General features: G+C 42.4%; 1 protein-coding gene across 2 annotated transcripts; it reads right to left on the minus strand.

Moving 5' to 3' along the window:
- Nucleotides 1-19,709: 19,709 nt before the first annotated feature.
- Nucleotides 19,710-23,554, minus strand: LOC148013017 (uncharacterized). 2 transcript variants are annotated; one of them, XM_087667776.1, is made up of 2 exons: nt 23,115-23,554; nt 19,710-22,949 (listed from the first exon to the last, which is right to left on the minus strand). In XM_087667776.1, the coding sequence occupies exon 2, from the start codon at nt 22,935-22,937 to the stop codon at nt 21,378-21,380; it is 1,560 nt and encodes a 519-aa protein (XP_087523902.1). In that variant the 5' UTR covers nt 22,938-22,949; nt 23,115-23,554; the 3' UTR covers nt 19,710-21,377. The 2 variants fall into 2 exon arrangements, 1 of the variants encoding a protein (XP_087523902.1); XR_015688821.1 differs by having other exon boundaries at nt 19,717-20,505; nt 20,863-23,554.
- Nucleotides 23,555-25,020: the final 1,466 nt, after the last annotated feature.

Below are 25,020 nucleotides of genomic sequence, written 5' to 3' on the forward strand. Positions count from 1 at the left end.
TAAGGTACTTCCTTGGCATTGAGATGATCAGATGTGATGATGGTATACGACTGTCCCAAAGACAATATGGCTTGGATATGTTGTCCAAGTATGGTATGACAACATGCAAACCACTTCAGTCCCGTTGGAGCAAAATGTAAAGTTGAGTGCTGATGTTGGGGATGAGATAGAAGACCCTACTATTTTTAGGAGGATAGTGGGAAGTTTGATCTACATGACCATTACAAGGCCAGACTTGAGCTACGCTGTTGGTCTTGTGAGTCTGTTTATGCAAGTACCTAGAAAGCCACATTTGGATGCAGTCAGACGCATTTTGAGATATGTGAAGTCCACATTACATTATGGAATTTTCTATGAGGCAAGTACAGATGTACAGGTGTTTGGATACACAGATATAGATTGGGCTAGTAGTATGTCTGATAGAAGATCTACCAGCGGATACATGTTCTCTCTTGGTAGTGCAACAATTACTTGGAGCAGCAAAAAACAATCTACAGTTGCTTTGTTGAGTACAGAGGCTGAGTATAGAGGTGCTGCTGTTGCAGCATGTGAGGTAGTATGGCTGCAAAAGTTATTGGTTGATTTAGATGTGCAGGTAGAAGGTCCAATTTTCATTTATTGTGGCAACATGAGCAGTATACAGTTGGCTAGGAACCCTATGTTCCATGCCAGGACAAAACATATTGAGGTATACTACCACTTTGTGAGAGAGAAGGTACTAGCAAGTGAGATTGAGTTGGTGTATATTAGCACACAGGATCAGATAGCTGGCATCTTCACGAAGGCATTGGGTACAGAGAAGCTTCAAAAGTTTCGAAGCTTACTTGGAGTTGCAGAGATGCAGTTGAGCTTGATGGGGAGTGTTGAGATGACAAGTTCAACACATGCGGACATTAATGATGGACCGCCTGGTTAGATGGGTCCACACGTCTACACTTAGCACATAAGTGGTCATTATGACTCTCACATGGCCACTGACTCATTACTTATTATATTCAGGTTGTTACACCTATTTACAGTTGGCATAGTTATAGCGCTAGTCGACTAGTGTATTCGGTTATGCATTGTTTGACTTAGTAGGCCATTTTCCTTTATGTTGTATCTTATCTATACTTTGTGTACATTGTAAAGTGTGTAGAAGAAGAAGAAACCAATAAGAAAATGTTTTGGCCTCCATCTCTCTTCTTGTCTCTTGAGTGAGCTTCTCCTTGTGCATTCTGTGTGTGTTTGGCGCCGCAACTCAAGCAAGTCCCCCCACCACTCAATTCTTGACACTTGTTGGGCTTTAGTGCTCTCTGTGAAGACTTGTCTTGGATTCTCATTTGCTGTTCCAAAATTTTGTATTGGATGTCACCTTGGTTGTCAGAGATCTTTATTGGGATGTATGTCTTGCTCATGGATGCTACCTATAATTGCCTTGTAGCCGTCATGCTCTTGGGATGCTATTGAGGCATTGTCTTGGTTACATGTCTTTGGTACTTTGACTTGGTTTGATTGAGTTGTTGAGCTTGTTTATCCACCTTTTGTGCTAGTGGGAGCATCTTGTATGCTTGACCGACATTGAGTAGGAGGTTTATGCTATTTGAGCATTTTGCAGTTACTTGAGACTTTGAGATCTCTTTCACTTAAATGTTGCATGGTTCATGCACTGATATCTTGGATTTACTTTTGACTTGAGCTTGATCTTTGCACTCTTGTGAGCATACACCTACTGGTGTCAGGTCTTGCCACTGTTATGTATACTTTGCCCTATTGTCTAGGGGGTATGCCTATCCGCTGATGAATGCTTTGGTGACATGTTTGATATTTGGTCAGGATCTTGATAACTGTTTGGTGTTGATTTATGCATGTTTATGACTGGTCATGCCTTGGCTGTCATTTATTGACTTGGTGCAGTGATTTGGTCAGCAATTGACTCTCACAGTACCCTGTTGACATTTATTACACCAAGCATATAACTTCGGACTAACATGGATTTTTCATGCTGAACTATTCTGAAATGATGTACTTTCACTAGTACTTGGTAGGCAGTAGCTTTGGTTACAATTTTCTCACCATTTTGTCTTGATTTTGGTGATTTTTTTGTCATTTTCTGCAATAAACAGCAAGCAGTTTTGAACTGTCTGCAGCCTTCCAACCTGCATTATAGCGAGTTTGTCCACTGATCATGCTATTTTCAACATCACTAAGCTTGATGGTACGAATTAATCTTATTGAAAGAGCCAAATTTGGCACGTGTTGGTGCAGAAATTGCAAATCAAACTATTGAGGTTGAGCGGGCATCCGCCTGCAATTATGCTAGATGAGGAATTGCTTGAGCTTGATGAGTTATGCAAGTCCACTATTGTATTATCTCTCATAGAATAGGTTCATTACAATGTATTTGAGGAAGAACAGTGTGCATGGCAGTTGCGGGATAAAATCAAGAATCTCTATGACAAGAAAAGTCCAGCGGGTCAGATGTATTGGCTGAAGCAACTTATGGATCTGCACATGAAGGAGAATGTGACCATGTCTACTCACTTGAGCCAATTCCATGCTATACTTAAGAACTTGACTTCGCAGGACATCACTTGTACAGAGGATGTCACTCCTCTTTTATTGATTGGTACTCTTAATGAGTCATGGGATGTATTCCGTAGTGCATTATGTGTCTCTACTGCACTCTTCTGATCGCAACATAGTGCCTACAAAGTCTAGTGTTAAAATTGAAGAGATCAATGTTATGCAACCTAAGGATGTTGATGATGATTATATCCTTGTAGCTTCTTCTAGTGCTTCGCAGATGACAGAGATACACTCTATGTATACACAGTGTTGGCTCTTGGACTCAAGTGCATCCTTTCATGTGACACCTTGTCAAGAGTGGTTTCATTCATATAGTACTGTTTCAGGTTCTGTGTGCTTGGGTGATGACAACTCTCTTGATATTGTGGGCATTGGTGATGTTAGGTTGCAGTTTCTTTCTGGCAACAGTTTTGTTATGCAGGATGTACGTCATGCATGTGCTTTGACTTGCAGTCTCATGTCAGTTGGACAGCTTGATGACATAGGTTATCATGTACCTTTTAGAGACTCTGCATGGAAGATCACTCATGGCAGACTTGTGATTGCGAGAGGTGCCAATGCTGGCAGCCTGTATCCCTTGATTGTATCCACTTCTTCCCTTGATCATGTTTTGTCTGTGGGTTCTATCCCACATGTATCTCTTTGGCATGCCCGTTTGGGCCATGTGTCTTTGAAGGGAATGAAAATGCTTTCTGGTTTGCACTACTTACCGCCCCCTGATTATGTATGTTTTGATTCATGTGAGCATTGTCTTTATGGCAAGCAGACTAGGTCTACGCATAAGAAGTCTGGTAGGCCATGCATGAGTGAGCCCTTGGCATTGGTAATGTCTATGGGCCCATGCCTTGTCAATCTATGGGTGGTGCAAAGTATTTTGTTACTAACACAATATTAGTGAGTTTGGGAATCTCCCAATTCCCATTTTTTGAATACTAAAAAGGTGGCACCCGGATAACATGCCCATAAGTTTCTCAAAACCATATGATGTGACCTATCATTAGAAAGCACTTGAAAAATGGAATCTATTGAGCTATAGAGCGCTCGATTTGGAGTTATAGTGTTCAAGTTATGACAAATCCAAAGACTTGACCACATGTCCTAAACTTATGGGAAATTCCCATATTCTCCAATATGGTGTTTACTTTCAAATATGATTTTTCATGGAAAGTTTGAGCTTATCCCATTCAGCTGAAATCCAATGTCTTGGCTATGTTTCAGAGATGGCTTGCATTGGTTGAACCCCAGTCTGGGTATAGGCTAAAATGACCAAGGATAGATAATGGGGATGAGTATGCCTCACGTTGTCGTGATGTTATGAGGACACAATGTGAAAAATTATGGAATGCATCATCATCCGACTTCTTTATTGATCTAGAGAGTCAATGTGATCTCAGCCATTAGTACTAGTGTGAGTTGCATGGATTATCCAAAAATACTAGATTTTTGGATAATTTTAGCCTATTTTTTATACGATTTATTGTAAAAATCCAAAAAAGTTAGAAAAAGCTTCTAGATTAGGATGGCATGCAAAAAGCTAGTTGCTTTTTCAGCTAGTTAGGAGATTTATCATAAAAAAGATAGATTGACGAAATCGTGTGCATCGCGATCACTGTAAACAAGCTAAAAATTGCAGATTAAACTGAAAAAAGGAGTGATCTAGGAGATCCGTGAGCAAGTATCTTGAGGTTTTACCTCCCTTTCAGAGCTAACAAAGCCATCAGATTTGGGTTCCGGGCAGAAGAGAAAGAGATGATTTTTCGGATCCACGTTTTTGGTCTACGAAGGAGCTCCATGAGAACTAATGCCTGGTAGATTGCTTCTGAGTAGTGCAAAGATTCCAGGTTCTTTCAATACATATTGATTCAATTCATTGTGATTTGTTTTTGTCGTGTTTACCACTTGGGTATTCTCTATCTTCTCTTCCATCTCCTATCTCTACTTCCTTCTACTTCTGATCCTAGGTGGATTTGACATTTCGACAAAAACACCTCCGACATTGGTGAACCCGACTTGAAAGGTCGTCACAGAAGAAGGAAAGATTGTGAGTGCGCTGCGGAAGAGGGAATACGAACACGGAGGGAGAGAGAGAGAGAGAGCAGAAAATAAGAAAGAGAAATCTGCACTGACTGAAATGAATGCTGAATACACTGAAATGGACTGATCAGTCCTTGCATGCATCCCAGAGCATCAGTGAGGGCACCAGATCAGGCTGATGATGATGGTAGCACCACCACGGGGGAGAAGGAGTGTCGGAATCTGCAAGAAGACAAGTGACAAAGTGGGGAGGGGGGCTGCCAATAAATAGGCAAAAGGGCAAACCCTAACCCTAACCCTAAAATGGGCACAAACCCTAAAAATGCCCTAAAATGAGCGCCCCACAACAGTGACCAAAAAGTGGCCGGGCAGCCAGTGGTTGCCCACTAAAAGAGGCCAAAAAGAAATACACATCCTAAGACAGCCAGTCGAGAGTGACTAGCCTCCCCCATCATAACACATGACAGACATGTCAGAGCTCCTAATGTCCTCGTCTGACTCAGACTGAGGCTCACAGGCAGGAGATGACAAGGCATGACAAACATGACTGCTAACACCCCCTCTCAGATCCTGGATGTGGCTGAAGGCCAAGGAGGAAATAGATCCTGGGGTGGCAAGAGGAATGCCAATGTCGATGAAGTCTGTCAATGTAGACTGCCGCTGAAGGAGCTCCTCACGATCCTGGGAATCCCCCTCTAAAATACTAGGGGCCAGGGAATCCACAGTCGCATCACCGAGATCGTCCCCCTCTGAAAGGGATGGAGGGTACGAGGGAACCACCGGAGGAGAAGGTGGGGGATGGGAAGGAACCTGTGGAATAGAAGGTGCACAAGCAGGAACGGGTGTAGCAATAGACTGCCTCGGAGGACCCTGCATCAAAGAAGGGGAATGGAGCCTGTAAAGCCCGCTCTCCTGCCAACTTATAGATAAGACAGCTCCTGTAGAAGAATCCTCAATAACAATGGCATGCTCGGTGAAGATCACTCGTGTGCCAAGCCTCATAGGGCCATAAACTGAGAGGAGGGAAAGGCCCAAATCCGGAACATGTAGGGCCTGTGAAAAGGAGCTCGAAGGTCGGTCGGTAAACAAAGGCAATGTGCCAACACCATGAATAGGCACCGATAAAATGTTACCAACAGTGACTGAACCCTCTGATGGATGGAGATCCTATAACAAATCACCTCGAGGAGTCATATGACTCAAAGCACCACTGTCCACTAACCAAGGCTGTGCAGAAGACACTGCAGCCATGGAAGAAGGATCCTCCTCCAAAGCATGGATATGAAGGAACACTGACTCATGGGTAACAGCTGGTGTAGAGGTAGAAGAAGGCTCCGATGTAGATCCACCCGTCGCTCCTGGACAAAGGTGAGGGTACTTCTTCCAACATTTCTCCTCAAGATGTGTCCCTTTCCCACAGTGTGGGCACTTCGGTCTCTCTGAATCTGAGTCAGAGCTTGAAGAACTGTCCTTCTTCTTAGCCTTTGACTTCTTCTTCTTCTTCTGTCCTCCCGAACCTGCAACAAAGGCTCTAGTGGAGTCGGATCCACTAGCACTGACCTCTCTGAGTCTCTCGTCATGCTCCAAGACAAGCGGGGATAGCTCCTCCCATAGAAGCTTCTCACGGGTCCTTGATGTAAGAAGGCTGGTGTAGAAGACATCAAACCGAGGCAATGGCAGTTGAGTCAAAAGAATCATAGCCATGTCTTCAGAAGATATCGTCTGACCGAGGGATGCAAGCTCATCCCTCATATCCTGTAATCTGTTGATGTGGTCCTTCATGGAAGGACTATCATCAATAGAGAGCATCCGCAACTTCTTTTCAAGAGATATCCAGTGGGCAAACGTCTTCTGTTGATAGAGAGACGTGAGCTTTCTCCACACGTCCGCTGCAGTCTTCAACCTGTGAACATGAACAAGGACAAAATCCTACAAACTTAGAAAGAGGAAAGATCTGGCTCTAGAATTAAGCCGATCCCATAAGGCTGCACGATCCATAGATGTCCCATCTGCGGGATCCACCTGAGGCCGGGGAATAGAAACAGAAACAAGCTCCCAAAGATCGAAGGAGTCCAAGATACACTCCACCTTACAGGACCATAAAGAAAAGTTGGAGCCATCCAACCGGTCCTCTTTGGGCAGCTGAGGAAGTACGGGTACCTGTACAGGGGGTACCAAAGGCTGCATCTTCGGCCCACTAGAAGAGGCTCACCGAGATACATGAATAGAAGGGGGACGGGAAAGAGGAATAGACTCCGGACGACGATCCTCGTGATAGAAATCACGCCTCCGTTCAGATGAGTGTCGAGACAAAAGCTCGTCATCTGAGTCATCAAAGCCCGTAAACTGATAAGAAGACATCTTCGATATCTGCAAACACCAAAACACAACAAGGGAAGGTTGCCGGTGCCGAAACACAAACACCAGAAGCTCCTGAGCTGGCCGCCTTGCACAGAATGCAAGGATGATGTCAAACGCAAATGCTGATGATGCAATCACCACAGAAAAACAGTCGCCTGCCTAAAAACGCAGCCTGGGAATAAGTCGCCAGCAGGAAAAGAGCCGCCGGACGATGGAACAACAGCCAGAACAGCAAGGCGCAGGCTGGAAGGGTGTCGCCCAGCTGGAGGAGGGCCGCCCAGGCTGAAAACGCAAGCAGGAAGAGGTTGGTGATGACGTGGCAGCCACTGGAGAAGGCGCCAGCAGCAAACGCAAATATGTTGACACCAAAACAGGCCACCTTGATCAAGGAGATGGTGCAGAAGGTGACGCCTCAACTGTTGGAGATGTCTTGTCCAGCAAACGCAAAGTTGTGGGTGTTCTTCCGCGTAAAACTCAGCTCCGTGTACTCTCCTTCGGCTCTGATACCATGTGAGAGTGCGCTGCGGAAGAGGGAATACGAACACGGAGGGAGAGAGAGAGAGAGAAAGCAGAAAATAAGGAAGAGAAATCTGCACTGACTGAAATGAATGTTGAATACACTGAAATGGACTGATCAGTCCCTGCATGCAGCCCACAGCGTTAGTGAGGGCACTAGATCAGGCTGATGATGATGGCAGCACCACCACGGGGGAGGAGTGTCGGAATCTCCAAGAAGACAAGTGACAAAGTGGGGAGGGGGGCTGCCAATAAATAGGCAAAAGGGCAAACCCTAACCCTAACCCTAAAATGGGCACAAACTAGCCAGTCGAGAGTGACTAGCCTCCCCCATCATAACACATGACAGACATGTCAGAGTTCCTAATGTCCTCGTCTGACTCAGACTGAGGCTCACAGGCAGGAGATGACAAGGCATGACAAACATGACTGCTAACAAAGATAAGATGGGAGAATCTTCGAATACATTCTCCAGTGATATTTTGCAATAGTTGGTGCAAAATATGAATATGCTTATGCAAGTACAACAACAACAACATATGATGCAAGCTTCAGCTCAAGCAAAAAGTGTTGTAATGAATACTTTGCAAGCAGTTGAGCATGAGGTGAAGTTATTCAATGGCAGAAATGTATCTGCATATGTACATACTTATTCTCAAAAGATGGAATTCTTTGGAGTGGCTCAATCTACATGGAGCTGGTATTTTTTACGTGTTACTATTCATGAACTGAAAGCACGAATTATTGAATTATACTTGTAGGATGCGGATTGGGTAGCCTTCAAGAAGACACTCAAGGAAGAATTTTACATTGGGGACACCAGTTTGATTACGCACAAGACTTTTCAGGAGTGGGTTAAACAACCCAATAAGGGTCTTGTGGTTAGAGAATTGTTAAGAGAATTTGAAAGTAGATTTGAGCAGTTGGATCTTACAGAACAGCAAGCTCTTGCAAGTCAGAAAATTGAATTATTTCTATAGGCAACTGATCCTAAGCTTCAAGAGAAGCTTGATGATTTGCTGGAGGATCTAACTACAGAGACTGGTTTGAAAATAGAGTGGAGACATGTCAAGGAAGCTATTAGTACGCTTGTAAAGAAGCATAGAAGAAGAGAAAGATTGCATGTCTCTAGCTTGCCCACTCTTACGGGTAAGATAGTTGAAGTATCCAGTAAGCCACCCACTTCTGTGGCTAACCCTATGGCTGTACCTGCTATTGTTTCCTCTGTTAGGGAAGATGTCTTAGATGAATTGGTCAAAAGGATGCGGGATCTTCAATTGAAGGTTGCAAAATTGGATGAAAAAGGACAAGAGGAAAGGGGACAGGGCAGCAGCCCCTAAGCCTGGAAAAAGATATATGTGGTGTGACAGTTTGCAGCATGAGAGAAAGGATTATGCTGCCTATTAGGAGGCCCTGGCACAACAGCTTATCTTTTGGAAAGATGGCAAGATCCATGCACAAGAAACGGGGTTGCCTCTTGCTTTGAATTTTGGAAAGGGAGGTATGCAGAAGTTGTTGGAAGACTTGGCTGTCTGAAATGCTTATGCGGCACTACGTGCTTCTACTTTTGGTCTACAGTTGGATAGAATGTATGGCCAAGTGATGGTTGGTCCAAAGGCCAAAATATGGACACATGCTTTACATGCAGCTGAAAAGAGAAAGGTCACTGATAGTGAAATGTCTCATGCAGGGCAAGACATTCGTGGCATAACTGGTTGGGAATCACTGGTAGATGCATATTCAGTGTATGCATATTTAGCAAAGGTACAAAACACAAATGTACTTGTGGAAGAAAAATGAAAAAGAGATGAAGATATTACAGGGACATCTAAAAGAATGACAAGAAGTGTGGATCAGCCTAAAGCTGCAAATCAACCACCTCCTGAGCATGTTATGGAAGAGGTCAATCAAAAGCAAAAACATGATAACAAACAAGAGGACAAAAAGAAGAGCAAGCAGACAGGATATAAGTTGCAATCTGACATTGAGACAGCCACAAATCTTAAGAAGGTTCTTGAAGAACAGATCTTAAACAGTTAGGTGGAATTAACCTTGGGAGAGGTGCTTGGCATTGCCAAGCGAGAATTTCATGATGAGATCATTGACATAATTAAAAGGAAGCGTCAGTTTCTTGGTGATACCACTAGTGCATTGCTGCAATTTGAAGAGGAAACTAGTTTGTTGGGTATTCGGGCTAAATATGAGCATGAAGTAAGTACTAGATTATATATGCATGATGCTACTAATCAGTGTGGACAGCATGTGGAAAAGAGAAGAAAGTGGATGAAAATGCATTGTCTTGTAGCAATATGGATGGTGAAGTAAGGCAAATGCAACAATATGGAGAAGAGACTCTAGGATTTATTCCTCGAAGTCACTATACAAGAGATCATTGGGCTAGAGCTACCACTGAAATGGTAGTGAAAATAGGGGAGCGTGAAACTCCTTGTATTGTTTTACTTGACCATGGGTCTGAGATAAATGTCATTGAGCGGGGATTGTATGAAAATGGTGCATGGCCTGTGGACACTGATCATGGTTGGCGTATGAGGGCTACAAATAATTCTTCAGGGGAGCTCTATGCTGCATGTCCCAATGTAAAAGTGACCATTGGTGATGTACAGGAAGAGCAACACTTCTTTGTGCAAGATAATTCCTCATATGCAGTGATTTTGGGACAGCCCTATATTACAGGTGTGCGTATGGAAACAAAGGTGCTTGATGATGGTTCTGCTTATGCAAGAGTCAAAAGCAAGAATGGGAGAAAAGCAGTCCAATTTCTTACTATTTGTGTTAATCATCCTAGAAATCGTGACACGCTTCGAGAGTCTCCTTTGGTTCCAAATGCAAGGGAATTCAAAGTCCTGGATTTTCATTAAGCACTGTTGTAATGCGGGGCTACAGTAGTGCTATTCAGAGGGTGTACTCGCCTCTTGATGAAATGAAGCATGTATTTACTATTGGTAATTCTCAGTTTACAGCGAGCAGTTCATGTTGGTTTAAGCCTATGGAAGCTATGTGTAGGGCTGAATGCATATCTATGAAACGGGCTATTAAGAAACTAAGATCATTGGGCCTATTAGCTGAAAATGATGGCATTTCAGGCATCTTTTATGGGCTGCATATTACTGACACTATGGCTAAAATTTCAGCAACTATACATGTAGAAAATGAGGATGAAAACAGAGTGTTGTCAGTATGTTCTTTGGATATGTATGATGTTATAGCATTTTTTTTCTTAGTAGGAAGGATTACAATGGAATGAAGCACTTGTGGAGACAAAGTATAAGACAGTTGACAAAAAGGTGAAACCAATTGCTTTGCCACTTCCGCCAAAGAGTGAGGGTATGTATGAAAAAGTGTCAAGGTAGCCAAGCTTACGAGATCCTAAAGATATAGGTCATCAGTTTACATCTGAAACATTACAGGAATTGAAAGTTGGTGTAGAAGGGTTTCTTTTGCATGTTGAGAGAAACTGTTTTATGCAGATGTTGGCTAGACATGGGAAGGCATTTGCATTTCAACCAAGTGAAATAGGTTGTGTGGATCTAAATGTTGTCTCTCCTATGGTCATATTTACTATGCCACATGTACCATGGAACTTGAGGCCTATTCCAGTGCCTAAGCTTACTTGCCAAAGCTAATGGATTTGCTAAATGAAAAGATTCACATGAAGATCTTGAAGCCTTCTTCAGCCCCGTACTCAAATCGTTGGTTTACTGTGCCAAAAAAGAATGGGGCTTTGAGATTTATTCAAGACATGCAACCGGTCAATAAAGTGACCATAAGAAATGTGGTTGCAAGTCTTGTGGTTGATGAATTTGCAGAGGCTTTTGCAGGCAGAGCGATCTATTCTTTGGGTAATCTTTACTCGAGTTATGATTAGTTTCAGCTTGCAATTAAAAGCAGGGATATCACAACCATGAAGACTCGTTTGGGGTTAGTACGGATGTGTACTCTCCCACAGGGTGCAACAAACTCAGTGGCACACATAACAAATGCTATGAATAGGATACTCATGGATTTTATACCACAATTGACTATGCCCTTCTTGGATGATGTTCCAATCAAAGGGTGTACAGTGGATGAAAAGAATGAAGAGATGGATGCTCATGGATGTAGACAGTTTGTTGCAGACTATATTGTGGATTGTGAGAGAATTTTGACACGTCTAGAAGAGGTGCATTTAACTCTTTTTGGACAAAAGTTTGTCTTTGGAGTTGGAGAGGTTTTGATTGTTGGGCATATGTGTGGGCCTTATGGGCAAAGGCCATCACCAGCAAAAATAGATGGGATTGATAGAATGCAAGAAGTATGCACGAATGTATCAGAAGTGTGTAGATTCTTGGGAGCATGTGTGTTCTATTTGATATGGATTCCTCACTTTGCACATGTAGCCAATGCTCCTTATCAGCTTCTAAGGAAAGGTCAGAAATTTCATTGGGAAAGGAAGCATCAAAAAGCAATGAAGAAATTGAAGCAACTCTTAAAATCTTCTCCAATGTTGAGAAATGCTGATTATTCACATGGAAAGCCTATCATTATTACAGTTGATACAAGCCCAATCGGGATTGGATGGGCAATTGGGCAAGATGATGAGGAAGGACAAAAATATGCAATTCGCTTTGGTGCTAAAGTATTGACTGAACAACAGAGAAGATATCTACAGGTTAAACGAGAATTATGGAGAATTGTGACAGTCTTTAAGTGTGATAAGGAGTATTTTATGGGTGCTCATGTAGTCATTGAGACTGATTGTTTGCCGGTATTGGGTATGATTACTAGTTGTGCTACCCCGGACATTGCTATGCTCCGATGGATTGCATACATCAAATCTTTGAACCCTGAATTTCACCATATTGCAGGAAGAGATAACCCAGTGATAGACATGTTATCTCGAGCATGCTATGAGAATGAAGATGGGATGATGGATAAGGAGGAAGAAGATGACTTTCTTATGGCTGAAAATGATGTTGCAAGAGTGAATTCAGTAATGCAAGGTGTTGCTACAGCATTAACAGAAGCTTGGACAACAAAGAGAAGACACTTTAGATGTTTTGCATCTTGTGTAGAAGTGTTTCTGGAAGAAAAATGTGTAGGAGAGTGGTTGAGAATTGGTCAATATCTCAGTACATTAACAAAGAGAGATGAATGGTCAGATGAGGAGTTTAAGAAGATCAAGAGGAAAGCCTATGGATTTTTCTTAAAAGATGGATACTTATGGAAACATGCTAAAAAGAAACAAGGTATGCCATTGCGAGTTTTGGGTGACAGAGCTTCACAAGTAAAAGTAATGCAAGAATTTCATGAAAGCTTGTGGGTTGGTCATAGAGGTGTTTGGGGTACCTTTACAAAGATCAAAGAAAGATATTGGTCGCAAGGTATGTATAAGGATGTTGCTCACTTTGTGGAAACATGTATGACATGTCAAATGTATTCAACTGTGAGACATCGGGATGGATTGCAACCCACATATCCATTGTCTCTTCATTTTAGTGGGTAGTGGATTTGGTCACAATGCCTACATGTCTTTGGCTAATGAGGTATCTTGTGCTTGCTCGTGAAGACTTGACTAATCAAGTGGAAGGGAGAGCTCTACGTACTAAGACGAAAAATGCCATATGTACTTTTCTCTTAGAAGAGATCTTTTGTCGATATGGCTGTGTGGGAAAAATTACAGTAGATACGGGTGAGCAAGATGCAGATGAAGCTCATGATTTCTTTGCACGGTTGGGGATAAAGCTTGCTTTAACTTCAGCCTATAACCCTGAAGGAAATGGCAAAAGTGAAAGAGGTCATCCACCTATTGTGAAGGCGTTGGCAAAAGCATGTGGAGAGAAGGTAAAGGAGTGGCCACGATTGCTCCCTTATGCTTTGTAGGCTCACAGAACAACTCATAGTGCTGTTGCAGGATATATGCTTGTAGAATTGATGTATTGTCAAAAACCTATCATGCTGATAGAAGAGATGATTGTCACATGGAGTGTTACCTTGGGAGGAGGAGTTGAATCGAGAGGAGTTATTTGCCTTACACATTAGACAATTGGAAAGAAAGCCAGAAGACATACAGGTAGCAATTACAAAGTTAAGGGCAGCAAGGATATAGAACAAGAAACGTTTTTGACAAAAGGCATAAACTAAGATCAAGAACCATACAAGACGGAGATTGGATATTGGTTTATGATAGCAGTTTAGATAACCAGCATAATGCCATACGTAAAGTTTCCAAAAGATGGTTTGGACCCTATGTAGTAAGACAAGTGTTTGATAATGCTACTTATGCATTAAATGAGCTGGATGAGACAGCCATAAAACTTCCGGTAGCAGGGAAAAGAATTAAATTATTCAAAAGGCGGGAATCTACTGCCTATGAGTTGCCAGAATTGGAGGAAAATAGTGGCCATGATATAGGGGCTAGCCAGGAAGATATGGAAGATGAAGAAGCAAAGGATATGGTTGGGCTTTGCAGAACCTGGCAAGGAGCACCTAGTGTGCAAATTGAAGAAAAGTATTTATGGATTGAAGCAGGCACCTAGGGAGTGGTATCATAAGTTTGATGCCTTTATGCAGTCACAGGGCTACAACAAGAGTGCTATGGATCCGTGTCTTTACACGAAGAAAGCCTGTGATGATTCTTTATTGATTTTGGTACTCTATGTGGATGATATGCTGATAGCAGGGAACGCTCATGATGAGTTAGATGCTCTTAAGGCTCAGCTCAAGAAGAGCTTTGAGATGAAAGATATGGGACAGGCCTCTCACATACTTGGTATGCGCATTAGACGCGACAGGCATCAAGGACTCCTCTACTTGTCAAAGAGAGAGTACATTCATAAAGTCCTTAAGCACTTCCGCATGCAGGACATAAAGCCTATTGGATGTCCATTGCCTCCTTATGTGAAGGTATCACAGGTTGACTGCAGATAGATGAGTAGAGAGCCGAGATGGCCAAGATTCCCTATGCATCTGTAGTGGGCAGTCATATATACGCCATGATAGCCACTCGTCCAGATATTGCCTTTGCAGTTGGTGTTGTGGCACTCTATATGGCTATACCTGGCAAGAAGCATTGGGATGCCGTGAAATATATCATGAGGTACCTGAAGGGCACTGCAGATATGTGCATACGCTATGCAACCAGGATACAGGAGTCGTGGGGTACACTGACTCTGATTATACAGGACATGTAGATAGTAGGAAGTCTACTTTCAGCTATGTATTCACCTATGCCGGAGGTGCTGTTTCTTGGATGTCCAGGATGTAGAAATGCACAGCCCTTTCTACTACTACAGAGGCCCAGTATGTTGCAGCTACCACTGAGGCTTGCAAGGAGACCATTTGGTTGAGTCGTTTGATTGTTGACCTTAGTATTGATGCTATCCCTACCCTGCATTCGAATTCTATGAGTGCTATTCAGTTAGCCAAGAATCCGGTCTTCCATGCAAAGACGAAATGCATTGAGGTGAGGTATCACTTCATACATGGGGTCCTTGAGGACAAGTCTGTTGACCTTGTCAAGATCTCGACTGACCAGAATCTTGCAGATCTGCTCACGAAAAGCCTCTCTACAGAGCGCTTTACCTTCCTCCGGAGGTTGATGGGCATGGGATGAGATGACGTCTTTCCTTATCCTATTGTATATGTGTACATGTTGTACTGTCCTTTTTTCTTTTTGTTTTCACTCCTCACTAGGGCAGATTCGCCTTTAAGTGGGAGGTTGTTGGGGGTAAAGGCACCTCCACCTAACCACCCATGTATTACTACACTAACAGTCACCGCCACTACACACTGCAGGTGGTGAGTACCCGTCATCGTCACTTTATTCTTTATTCTTTTAGTGACAGTTTGAATAAACGAAGGCTCGGTCACACATTGTGACTCTTCGAGTTCCCATTTCTTGTCTCTCTCTTTCTTCCTCTTGCTCTCCCACCATAGCTCTTGAGTGCAAGCTTCGATCCTTCTCACCTTTCACTTTTGATTTAACTAATGCACCAGCCACATTCAGTCGTATGATGAATCGCATATTTTGAAAGCATCAACATTATGTCATTTTTTTCTTTGATGGCATATTGATTTTCAGTAAAAATAAAAATGAGCATTATGAACATTTATCCTTGGTTTTCAAATTATTAAAAGAGAATCAATTATATGCTAATCCTGAAAAGAGTGAATTTTTTCAAATCCAAAATGAATACTTAAGACATATTGTTACATTTGAATGTATTAAAGTTGATCCTAAAAATATAGAAACAATTTTGAATTGGTCGATACCTAAAAATGTGCATGAATTACGTTCTTTCTTAGGTCTTGCTAGCTTTTACAAAAAATTTGTGAGAATTTTTTCATTGTTAGCATTACCTTTGACAAAATTATTAAAGAAAGGTATTGTGTATCATTGGTTTGAAAAGCAGCAAAAGTTTTTTGTCTTACTAAAATATGATTTAACACATGCTCCTGTATTGTAACTCCTTGACTTTAATACACCATTTTTCCTAGTAGTCACTGACGCTAGTGGATCTGGAATAGGAGCTATCCTTATGCAAAATTCACATCCCATAGCCTACTCTAGCTACAAACTTAAACCATCTGAACTCAAGTATTCTACCTATGATAAGGAATTGCTAGTTGTAGTACAAGCTTTATGACAATGGAAACACTATGTAATGGGATTTGAATTCATGATCAAAACTAACCAACAAAGTATCAAACATCTCCTTAGTCAACCACAAATCTCTAACCGTCATATTAAATGGACTGCTTTTATTCAAATATTTCATCTACTTATCTAATATCAACCCGAAAAAGAAAATGTTATTGCCGATGCCTTGAGTAGAAGACCAACTATTCATAATATTTCTATGGTATCTTTTGATTCCCTTATTCCTATGAAACATACTTATGATCAAGATCCTAGTTTTCAAGCAAATTGAAATCAATTAATTACCAATAACTCGATTCCAATTGATTCATTGTCTTATGCTAATGGATTTATGTTTTATGAGAAAAGATTATGTATAATTGTTCCATTTAGATCATTTGTATTACACGAAATTCATTGTGTCCCATATCGAGTCCATAGAGATATTATTTTCACTTTATGTACATTGATTGAATATTTTTATTGACCATAGATGGAATCTTATATTTCTAACTTTGTAACTGAATGTTTAATTTGTCAAAGAGTTAAGTGATACCATGGTAAGCAATATGGTTTGTTTATACCTTTACCAATTTCAGAACGACCATGGGAACATATTTCAATGGATTTTTTTTACTGGTTTGCCTAACACTCAAGCTAATCACAATATGATTTGGACTATTATAGATCGGTTAAGCAAATAAGCATTTTTTATTCCATGCAAGAAAACATTAACTCCATCTCAAGCTACTCAATTGTTTCTGAAAACTGTTTTCACTAACCATAGTTTGCTAAAAGTTATTATTTCTGATCATGATTCTGGATTCTCCAATAATTTTCAGACTACTTTGTTTGCTAATTTAGAAACATAGATTGATTTTTCATCTGTATTTCATCCTGAAACAAATAGGCAAACAAAAGCTACAAACATTACAATCTTAGATCTTTTACGTACATACATAATTTCAAAACCACAAACATGGAATACACACTTGTATTTACTTCAATTTGCATACAATAATACCCCACATATAGCTACACGGAAAGCACCTTTTGAAATCATTTATGGATATAGATTGCCTACACCTATTATATCATTGTCAAACAAAGTTAAAGCTACTAATGATATTGCCAATATGCAGGCTACTATTTTTGCTGAAGTCAAATACATGATTACCAAAGCCCAGCAATCATACACAAAACAAGTTAACAAGAAAAGAAAATCATACACAAAACAAGTTAACAAGAAAAGAAAAGCTATGAATTTCACAGTTGATGATTATGTTTGGTTACCTATTGAAAAGAGAAGATTACAAAGTATTGAGAAACACCCCGTTGTAAAGTTAGCTCCTAGGTTTTATGGACCTTTCAAAATCATTCACAAAATCAATGACAATGCATTTAAATTAGAACTACCCCAACTCTGAAAAATCTACAATACTTTTCATATCAGTTTATTACGACCTTTCAAAGGCCAATTACCTGTCCACCCTATCTATGAAAATCCTTCATTATTAGAAGAAGAATTTGAAATACTTGAACCCGAAACCATTTTAGACACTGATTATATGACCACTAGAACTGGCCGTAGATATTCTAAATATTTGGTGAAATTTAAAAATCATCATGTTGAAGAAGCCCAATGGATGCACCCTCATGACCTAAGTGCTTACCTCTCACTACTCGCTCCACATTGAGCTAATAGCAATTGGGGACAATTGCTATCCCAACCCGAGGATATGATGTCATGAGGCATATTCCACGGTGGATTTCGTGAGGTTTTGCGGTGGATTCTGTAAATTATATTCATTTACCGGGGCTCATACACAATGTGGATTCCTTGTGCGAAAAGTTAACGAGGGCGCCTATCCTTTTCAGACGTCACGTTAATTTAATGTGCAAGTGGGTGATTCCATAGCGGGTGATTCTACAAAATACATATTTAAATTAATGGACGTTTATGAGTTTTGGGTACGCACTTGTATTAAATTAAGATTAGGACAGAGTTCCAACCTATTTATTTATTTTGTAGTTGAAGACTACTAGGTTTACTTTTGTCAGTTTAATTTTATTATTTTCTAACAATCGTAAATGCTTCAATTGATGTGTAGAGCACGCAACGGTGGCATTGGGAAGCACTGGGCAACAACGTGAATTCAAGTTATTTAGAAGAAATTAACATTTTTCATGGGCACGCGTCTCAGCATAATACCAATATTTATTTTGATGCGCTTATTTATTGAAGCGCTTGACATATATTTATTATTTTGTATGTGCATGGATGCACGGTTTAAATATTCATTATTGGACATTGTATTTGGACACTATCTAACTCTTGGACCGCCCAACCGCTTTATTCTTTATTTAGACAAAAGCAAACACAAAAGCTAAAGCATGCTAATTGTAAAATTTGGCTATTTTTGAGCTTGGAGATGAACAAAATATTAAATACATGCTTTGTAGAGCACTCACATAAAGCATAGGGGGAGATTGTACCCAATTGGTCTTTTTGCTTCATATTGTGCAAGTCTATTCTCTTGAACTTTGAGCTTAAAGTAGAGTTATTTGTTCTTGGGGACCTTCCGACACTCTCTACATTTGCATACGGCATCCAATTTGCGCACCAAAAGGATAGACATTGTAGTGATGTGAGATTTGGACCAGTTACTTCTACAGGGCAGAAGGAATACTTCTATTGGATAGAAGGAATACATAATTTCTCTTGTATGGGTAGGAGACAAAGATTAACTTGAAGATAAGTTAAGGAACTTGTTTGAACTTGTCTATCAATAGATTGCTTGCTTTGTATTCATGTCTGTGCTGTAAATTACGCGAACGAACCCCATTCCTTAAAAGCTTAATTAAGGAAGGTGATTTTAAATGTCACACATAAATGTGATAGGACCTAATTAAATAACTAAAGAACATCCATTGAGAGAAGTGAGTGGACGGAACCCCTGACAGGTCTATCCTACGACAAGGTGGTCCCAAAGAACTGGGAGACTTCTCACAAGGTTTTACCATCTTTAACCTTAGAAATTGTTAGGATAGAACTCCAATTCATGCCGTTTTAGGGGACCGGATCAATGGGACTATGCTCTACGGGTAGAGAGGTCGAGTAGGCATCCCTCTCGTTTCCCATTCTCCTTAAATCAAGTGCATTATGGATTAGCTTCGGCTTGGGTATCTCTGCATAAACTAGGATGTCCACGATCCGACGCTAGAATGATGTCAGGAGCCCTTAGCCCCTAGGAGCCCAAATTTCAGGTCGATCCTAGTGGGTTCAACCATGAACGTTTCATTGCGAGGTGGATTCGAGAAAACCCTAGGCGACAAACCCTGGAACATTCTATGGGAGTGCCGAGCAATGACACTTAGATTCATTTCTCAATAGACCGCTAAAAGCGTGCCTAGATAGCCGATGGGCGGGCACTTTACATATCCATAAATAAACAAAAAGTATACAAACAATGGCGACTAGAAGGCCAACCACAATATTGTGCCAAAATGCCAATCGACCAACCACACTAGTCTCTCATATAAAATCAAAAATATACACAAAATATACCCATGAGATGTACACTCTACTAAGCAGTATTTTGTCTTCCATCTGCCTATCCACTATGCAAGTCATATGAAGAGACAGAATAGCACCTTTACTGGGAATGCCTTAAGACAAGAATGCTTTAGAACAAGATAAAGAAATAAGTCAAGAGTGCAAGCTTTGACAATCACACTCTATGAGACTAGTAATGTTTGTGGAATCACAAGGCATGGATGAAGAATGCCTTAAAGGGATGGAACATCATCCAAGCAATAGTTGTTAAACATGTTTAGGCTCTCAAAATTGAAGGATTGTTCAAAACCTTTGTTCACAAGAAATCAACTTAATCAAGTTGATTCTCTTTTATTTAAATCATTTTTTTGCTAAGACACTAGACTTTACTGTAGGGTAGATTTGAAATTCAAAAGTTCCCCCTTTTTGGTGCAAGAAGAACAATAACACTTGTCTCCATGATGATGTGAATAATACATATTCGTATTTCCAACTTTGGCATAGAAAAGAAAAGTACTAAATGACCCAAGTTTAAGTTTGATGGACACCTTGAGGGATTGTTAAAAGCCTTTGTTCACAAGAGATCAAGTCGACTAGGTTGATTCTCTTGTATTCAAATCAAGTGGCTATCCCTGATAAGCCATTGAGATATCAACCATAGATCCATGTTCTATTGGTAGGGGCGGGTCTGCGAGTAACAAATGGTCATTGGATCAAATCCCCTCAACTACTCAGGTTTGAGACACGCTATCCTTGGAGATGAATAGACCCTTCAAGTTTGATGGCTCCTTTCAAGGTGTGTGCACCGCCCCAATTTCCTCTTTAAAAAACCCTGTAAAGGCAAATAACCATTGACCCATGTGCAAAGCTATGATGTGTTATTAGATGGCCCTACAAATGCATGAATTGCACTCAATAGTGGCTACACCAGCGCTTTATCAACCCGCAGCTCGAAGGTGCTTTTTGAAATCCTATTGTTAGATTGACTTAATGGGTGTAGGAATTGAACTCTTAAGACCTCATGGAAACCCTGTCGGGACTCGGCATGCGTCTCTCTCTCTCTCTCTCTCGTGGGCAGGCCGGTAAAAGCTACAGTAGAAACCTTATTACACAAGTTGGATAAGCTTCGCTAGAAATACCTCTCGTACCAACCAAACACTGAATTTTGAATGGAAAGTTAGACACTTACCGTTCCACTTTCGGGTTGATGAGCAGGGTGACATTCTCGGACTCTGTCCTGTAACTATCTTCCATACTTTCGTAGTGCGTGGAAAAAGTGATTGTTCCATCGTTGATGTGAATCAATCCTATCTGATCTATTCTAGATTTACGTTCAATGCAGAGCCAAGCCCCAGAAGTAAGTGCTTTGAACAAATTTCGGTTCCATTGCTGCAAAGCCCGCTCGGAGTAGACATCTTCAAAAAATGTCTAAAGCTGTGCATGATTTCTCTGTTCCTTTGCTGTAAAGCCCACACAGATCAGATGTTCAAAGAATGTGTAAAGTGTCTGCTGACCGACAGATTACAACTGTAGATTACAAAAATAATCCAAATATTGAACTAGCCCAGAGGTTCTCAGTTCCAGGGGGTTATTAGCTAGTGGTGTGACTTAAATAATAGAATAAACAGAGGGCCACCACCATGATCAAACTAATTATAAAGGGAAAAAACACAATCTCTAGCTTTGAGGGGGGAAAGGGAAAATCTAATGAGGGCTGTTGTGGTCATTTTCCTCTTCATCGTTAGACTGCAGCTGCTGCTGTGGCTTTTCCTCCTCCTCATGTCTGTCTTGGGAGGGAGACGATGCCTGATGCTGGGCATGGTGAGGTGGATGACTTTCTACAAAGTAATTGGCATAAGCATTGTTGTTGATGGATGCCAGCATGCCAAAGTGGCCCTCCCCAGCAGCTGTTGCTGTGTAGGCCAGGTTCACTGGAGAGGATGGCTGGATGATCATTGGGGGTAGGGCCATGTGCCTCAGTTGTGCTGCGCCCTGCACCCTCGGTCCCGCCGTGATCGCTGCAACATGAGACGGTAGCATGGAGGGCATCGATGATGCTGATTGGTAGGTCCAGATCTGCTGGTGGTGCAATTCTGGGCCCTGCACCGGAGTCTGCACAGCCGTGGGCATGTGAGGGATAGCCTCTGCGTGAACAAGCTGTTGTGGGTCTACAGAGGCTGCAAAAGGGAGCATCCACACTGTGCGCGGCATGTGACCCGGTGCCCACATGGTGGCTGGGGTTGCTGCGGTGGCACCAGCCGGTACGGCAATGGGCGTTTGCTTGGCCACGGTGTGTGCGTGTACGGGTGATTGTTGCTGCGACTGTTCCTGTGGGTGTTGGTGGTGCTGCTGGTGTTGCTGGTGTGGATGCTGGTGCTGAGCATGTGGGTCTTGTGCCTGCTTAGTCTGCTCCTGGATGTGAGCGCACGGGGTATCGGACTGGGTAAGCCCGCCGGCCTCGGCGCGGTGCCGTTTTGCGGCTGGCGGTGAACCACCTTCTGGCTGCACACCAGGTTTTCTATCTGGTTGTTCCCATGGAAGGGCTCCATGCGGCTGGGCTGCAGTGAGATGCCCAGAACCTTTTGCCAAGCCGGCGGGCCGGGTTGTGAGTGAGGGGCCTGACAACAGCTGGCCGCTGCCGCTCGTGATGAGGGCCGAAGCAGGGATGGTGCCGGTGCCAGTGGCGGCGACGACCGCAGGTTCGGCCTGGCGGAGAAGCCACTCAATAGTCTCGCCATCTGACTTGTGGCCCAGCTCCCTCGTAAGCTGGAAGACCCTAGCTGCACACATAGCAGGCATCCTTATCCTTCTGCCTCTCCCCTCTACTTTCCTATGCCTGTCCTTGGTGGAGGACCTCTTGGGGGGAGGTTTCTTCTCGACCAAGGCACCTCCCTCCTGCTTCACATGAACCATGGCTCCTCTCTGCTGTCCTTGTCCTTGCCCTTGCCCTTGCCCTTCGTTTATCACTGCCACTGCCATGGCTAAAGAAGCGTCCACCTGTGGCGTGCTTGAGCTTCCGGCTATGGCGTCTGCGACGGCCTGCACAAATGAGGACTGGCTGCGGTGAGCATGATACTGCTGCTGCTGCTGCTGCTGCTGCTGCTGTTGCTGTTGCTGTTGGTGTTCCCTGTCATGGCTGCTGCCGTAGACTGCAGCCGTAGCCCTGGAGACTGGAAACAGCGGAGCTGCCGGCTTGATGGAGTCATGGTTATGGTGCTCCCCTTCTCTCTGAGCAATCTCGTGGCTGACTGCTGCCGACTCCATGATCCATCACGGCTGCTACACAGACGAATTGATGAGCCTCATAGCTGGATCAAAAGATTGGAGCGTTGATGAAAGCAAGGCAGCAGATCCAAGGCAAGGCGTGAAGGGGACTGGGATGAAAAAACGCAGGAAAAAACAGGGAAGAGATCACCGCGGAAGGACCCACTCAGTACTGACCTGAAGCTGCGGGAAACTATGGAGGGAGGGAGGATGATGGGCCCGCTATGCAAAGCACTTTTAATCTGGTGCAGGATTTGGGGAGGTGGGCGTATCAGGGGTGGAGCAAAGATCGCAAAACACGAATATGAGAGGGAGAGAGAAAGAGAGAGAGAGCTAAAGCCCGAATCCTGATGAGAGCCCACGGCCGCCTTCTCTCTCTGGAGCCTACTAGCTCTTGAACGATCTGATTATACACAAGTAAACCCTAGATCGCTCTCGTCTGTCTGTCTGTCTGTCTCTCTCTCTCTCTCGCGGCCCCGGGCGCGCTCGCATTCTTGTGTGCTTGTGTGATTGTCTTAAGAAGAAAGAAAGAGAGAAAGATTGGTATGGTAGGGAAGCTTGGTCCCCCTCTTCCACAAATCCACAATCCCTAGCTAGACTCTCTCTCTCTCTCTCTCTCACTTGTGTGGATGGTCCCCCCCGCACACCTCTCTCTCTCTCTCTCTCTCTCTCTCTCTCTCTCTAGCTAGACTACTCTCTTGTGTCTCCCTCTCTAAAATTCCAAAAAGGTCGTTCTCTGTGTGTTGGAGTTGTGTACCTTGGGGCCCTCCCCCCCTTTGACGACCTCTTCCTTTCCTAGGCTTGGCCCCACCCCACCTCCTCCACAAAACACGCCCACCCAAAAAGAAGTTTGGTACACACACCCACGGAAAAGGAAACAATACTTCTTTGGACCCCATCTCTCTTTGCTCTTGTTCACATGTCAAATTACCTCTAGCATCTATCTGGACTCTAAGAGTGCCCTTTTGTGAAAGAGGAGAGACAAATAGTGAAAGTGACAAGACAATTACTATGGGAGATCCACTCAAACTTCACAACACAACACAAACTGGTGAACACAAAAGATTCTACACCAAGGCTCGCTTAGAAGAACATTTTGTCAAAATTCTATGTGCATTCACTGTGTTAGGAAATCCTACATCATAGGCATGTTTCCTTGAGGTTTTCACCCCCACATTTGGAGGGGGCGAGGTGCGGGGGGGGTAGGAGTTTTCATTAGTTTTTTGAGAAACCTAGAAAACAATTCAAGCCACATGGACCATTTTTCTAATTTTCTCAAAAAACTATGTTTTTTTTTTTGAGAGACACCCACCCACCCCTATTTTCCATCAAGACCATGGCCCATTTGAAGAAAAAAGAGAAAAGAAAGGTCCTTCTTTCCATAATTGGGATGGACAATATGTTCTTAATGTATCTTTCAAAAAACATTTTGAAAACCCCATGTGGTATGATTTGTTCTTAGAAACTATTTCCTCGAGTGGGCCTCTTGACAAATAGGTTTTGTAAGAAAACCCTCATGGGAACACTTCCTAAGGCTCTCTTGGCAAAACATTTCTTGAGAACTCCACACTCATTTATTAAAAGTGAGCAAATGCATTAATGCAAATCATCCAAGGTGTCCACACATACCTTTGCCATCACCACCATAAAAATCAAGTACCTTCACCTAAGGGTTGCAAGAGTGACTTCATGCAAGGTTTCATAACCTTCAACTTAACCATGCTTAAAACTTCATTCCAAAGGGCTTTTAGTTATTTTATGGTCCATTTAGGATTGAATAATAAGTATGTCAATCATCTTTATTAAGGCCCATTACACATTAGGTAGTCCCCTATGCACCAAGGGGAAAAGGGAGATCTCATAGACACCTTTGTGGAGATATTGGCCATAACATTTCATGCATAAGATCCAACAAGCATCACATGGATGGGCAAACTTGCTACCCATTCCAAATTTGAGCACCCAATTAGCTGGCAACATGAGGGTTGTCAAAAGAATATCTGTAAGATTTCTCGGTAAGTTAAAGTTGACTAACTTTTATTGTTGAGAATCTCCTAGTGCACATACTATATGTGTAAGGAAC

This window comes from Lygodium microphyllum, chromosome 26 (assembly GCF_053477565.2).
Source record: "Lygodium microphyllum isolate KBCC chromosome 26, Lygodium_microphyllum_v1.1.10, whole genome shotgun sequence".
Lineage (NCBI taxonomy): Eukaryota > Viridiplantae > Streptophyta > Polypodiopsida > Schizaeales > Lygodiaceae > Lygodium > Lygodium microphyllum.

Bases quoted from the DNA above. Each gene is read 5' to 3' on its own strand.
- LOC148013017 (XM_087667776.1), bottom strand. From the start codon at position 22,937: ATGGAGTCGGCAGCAGTCAGCCACGAGATTGCTCAGAGAGAAGGGGAG.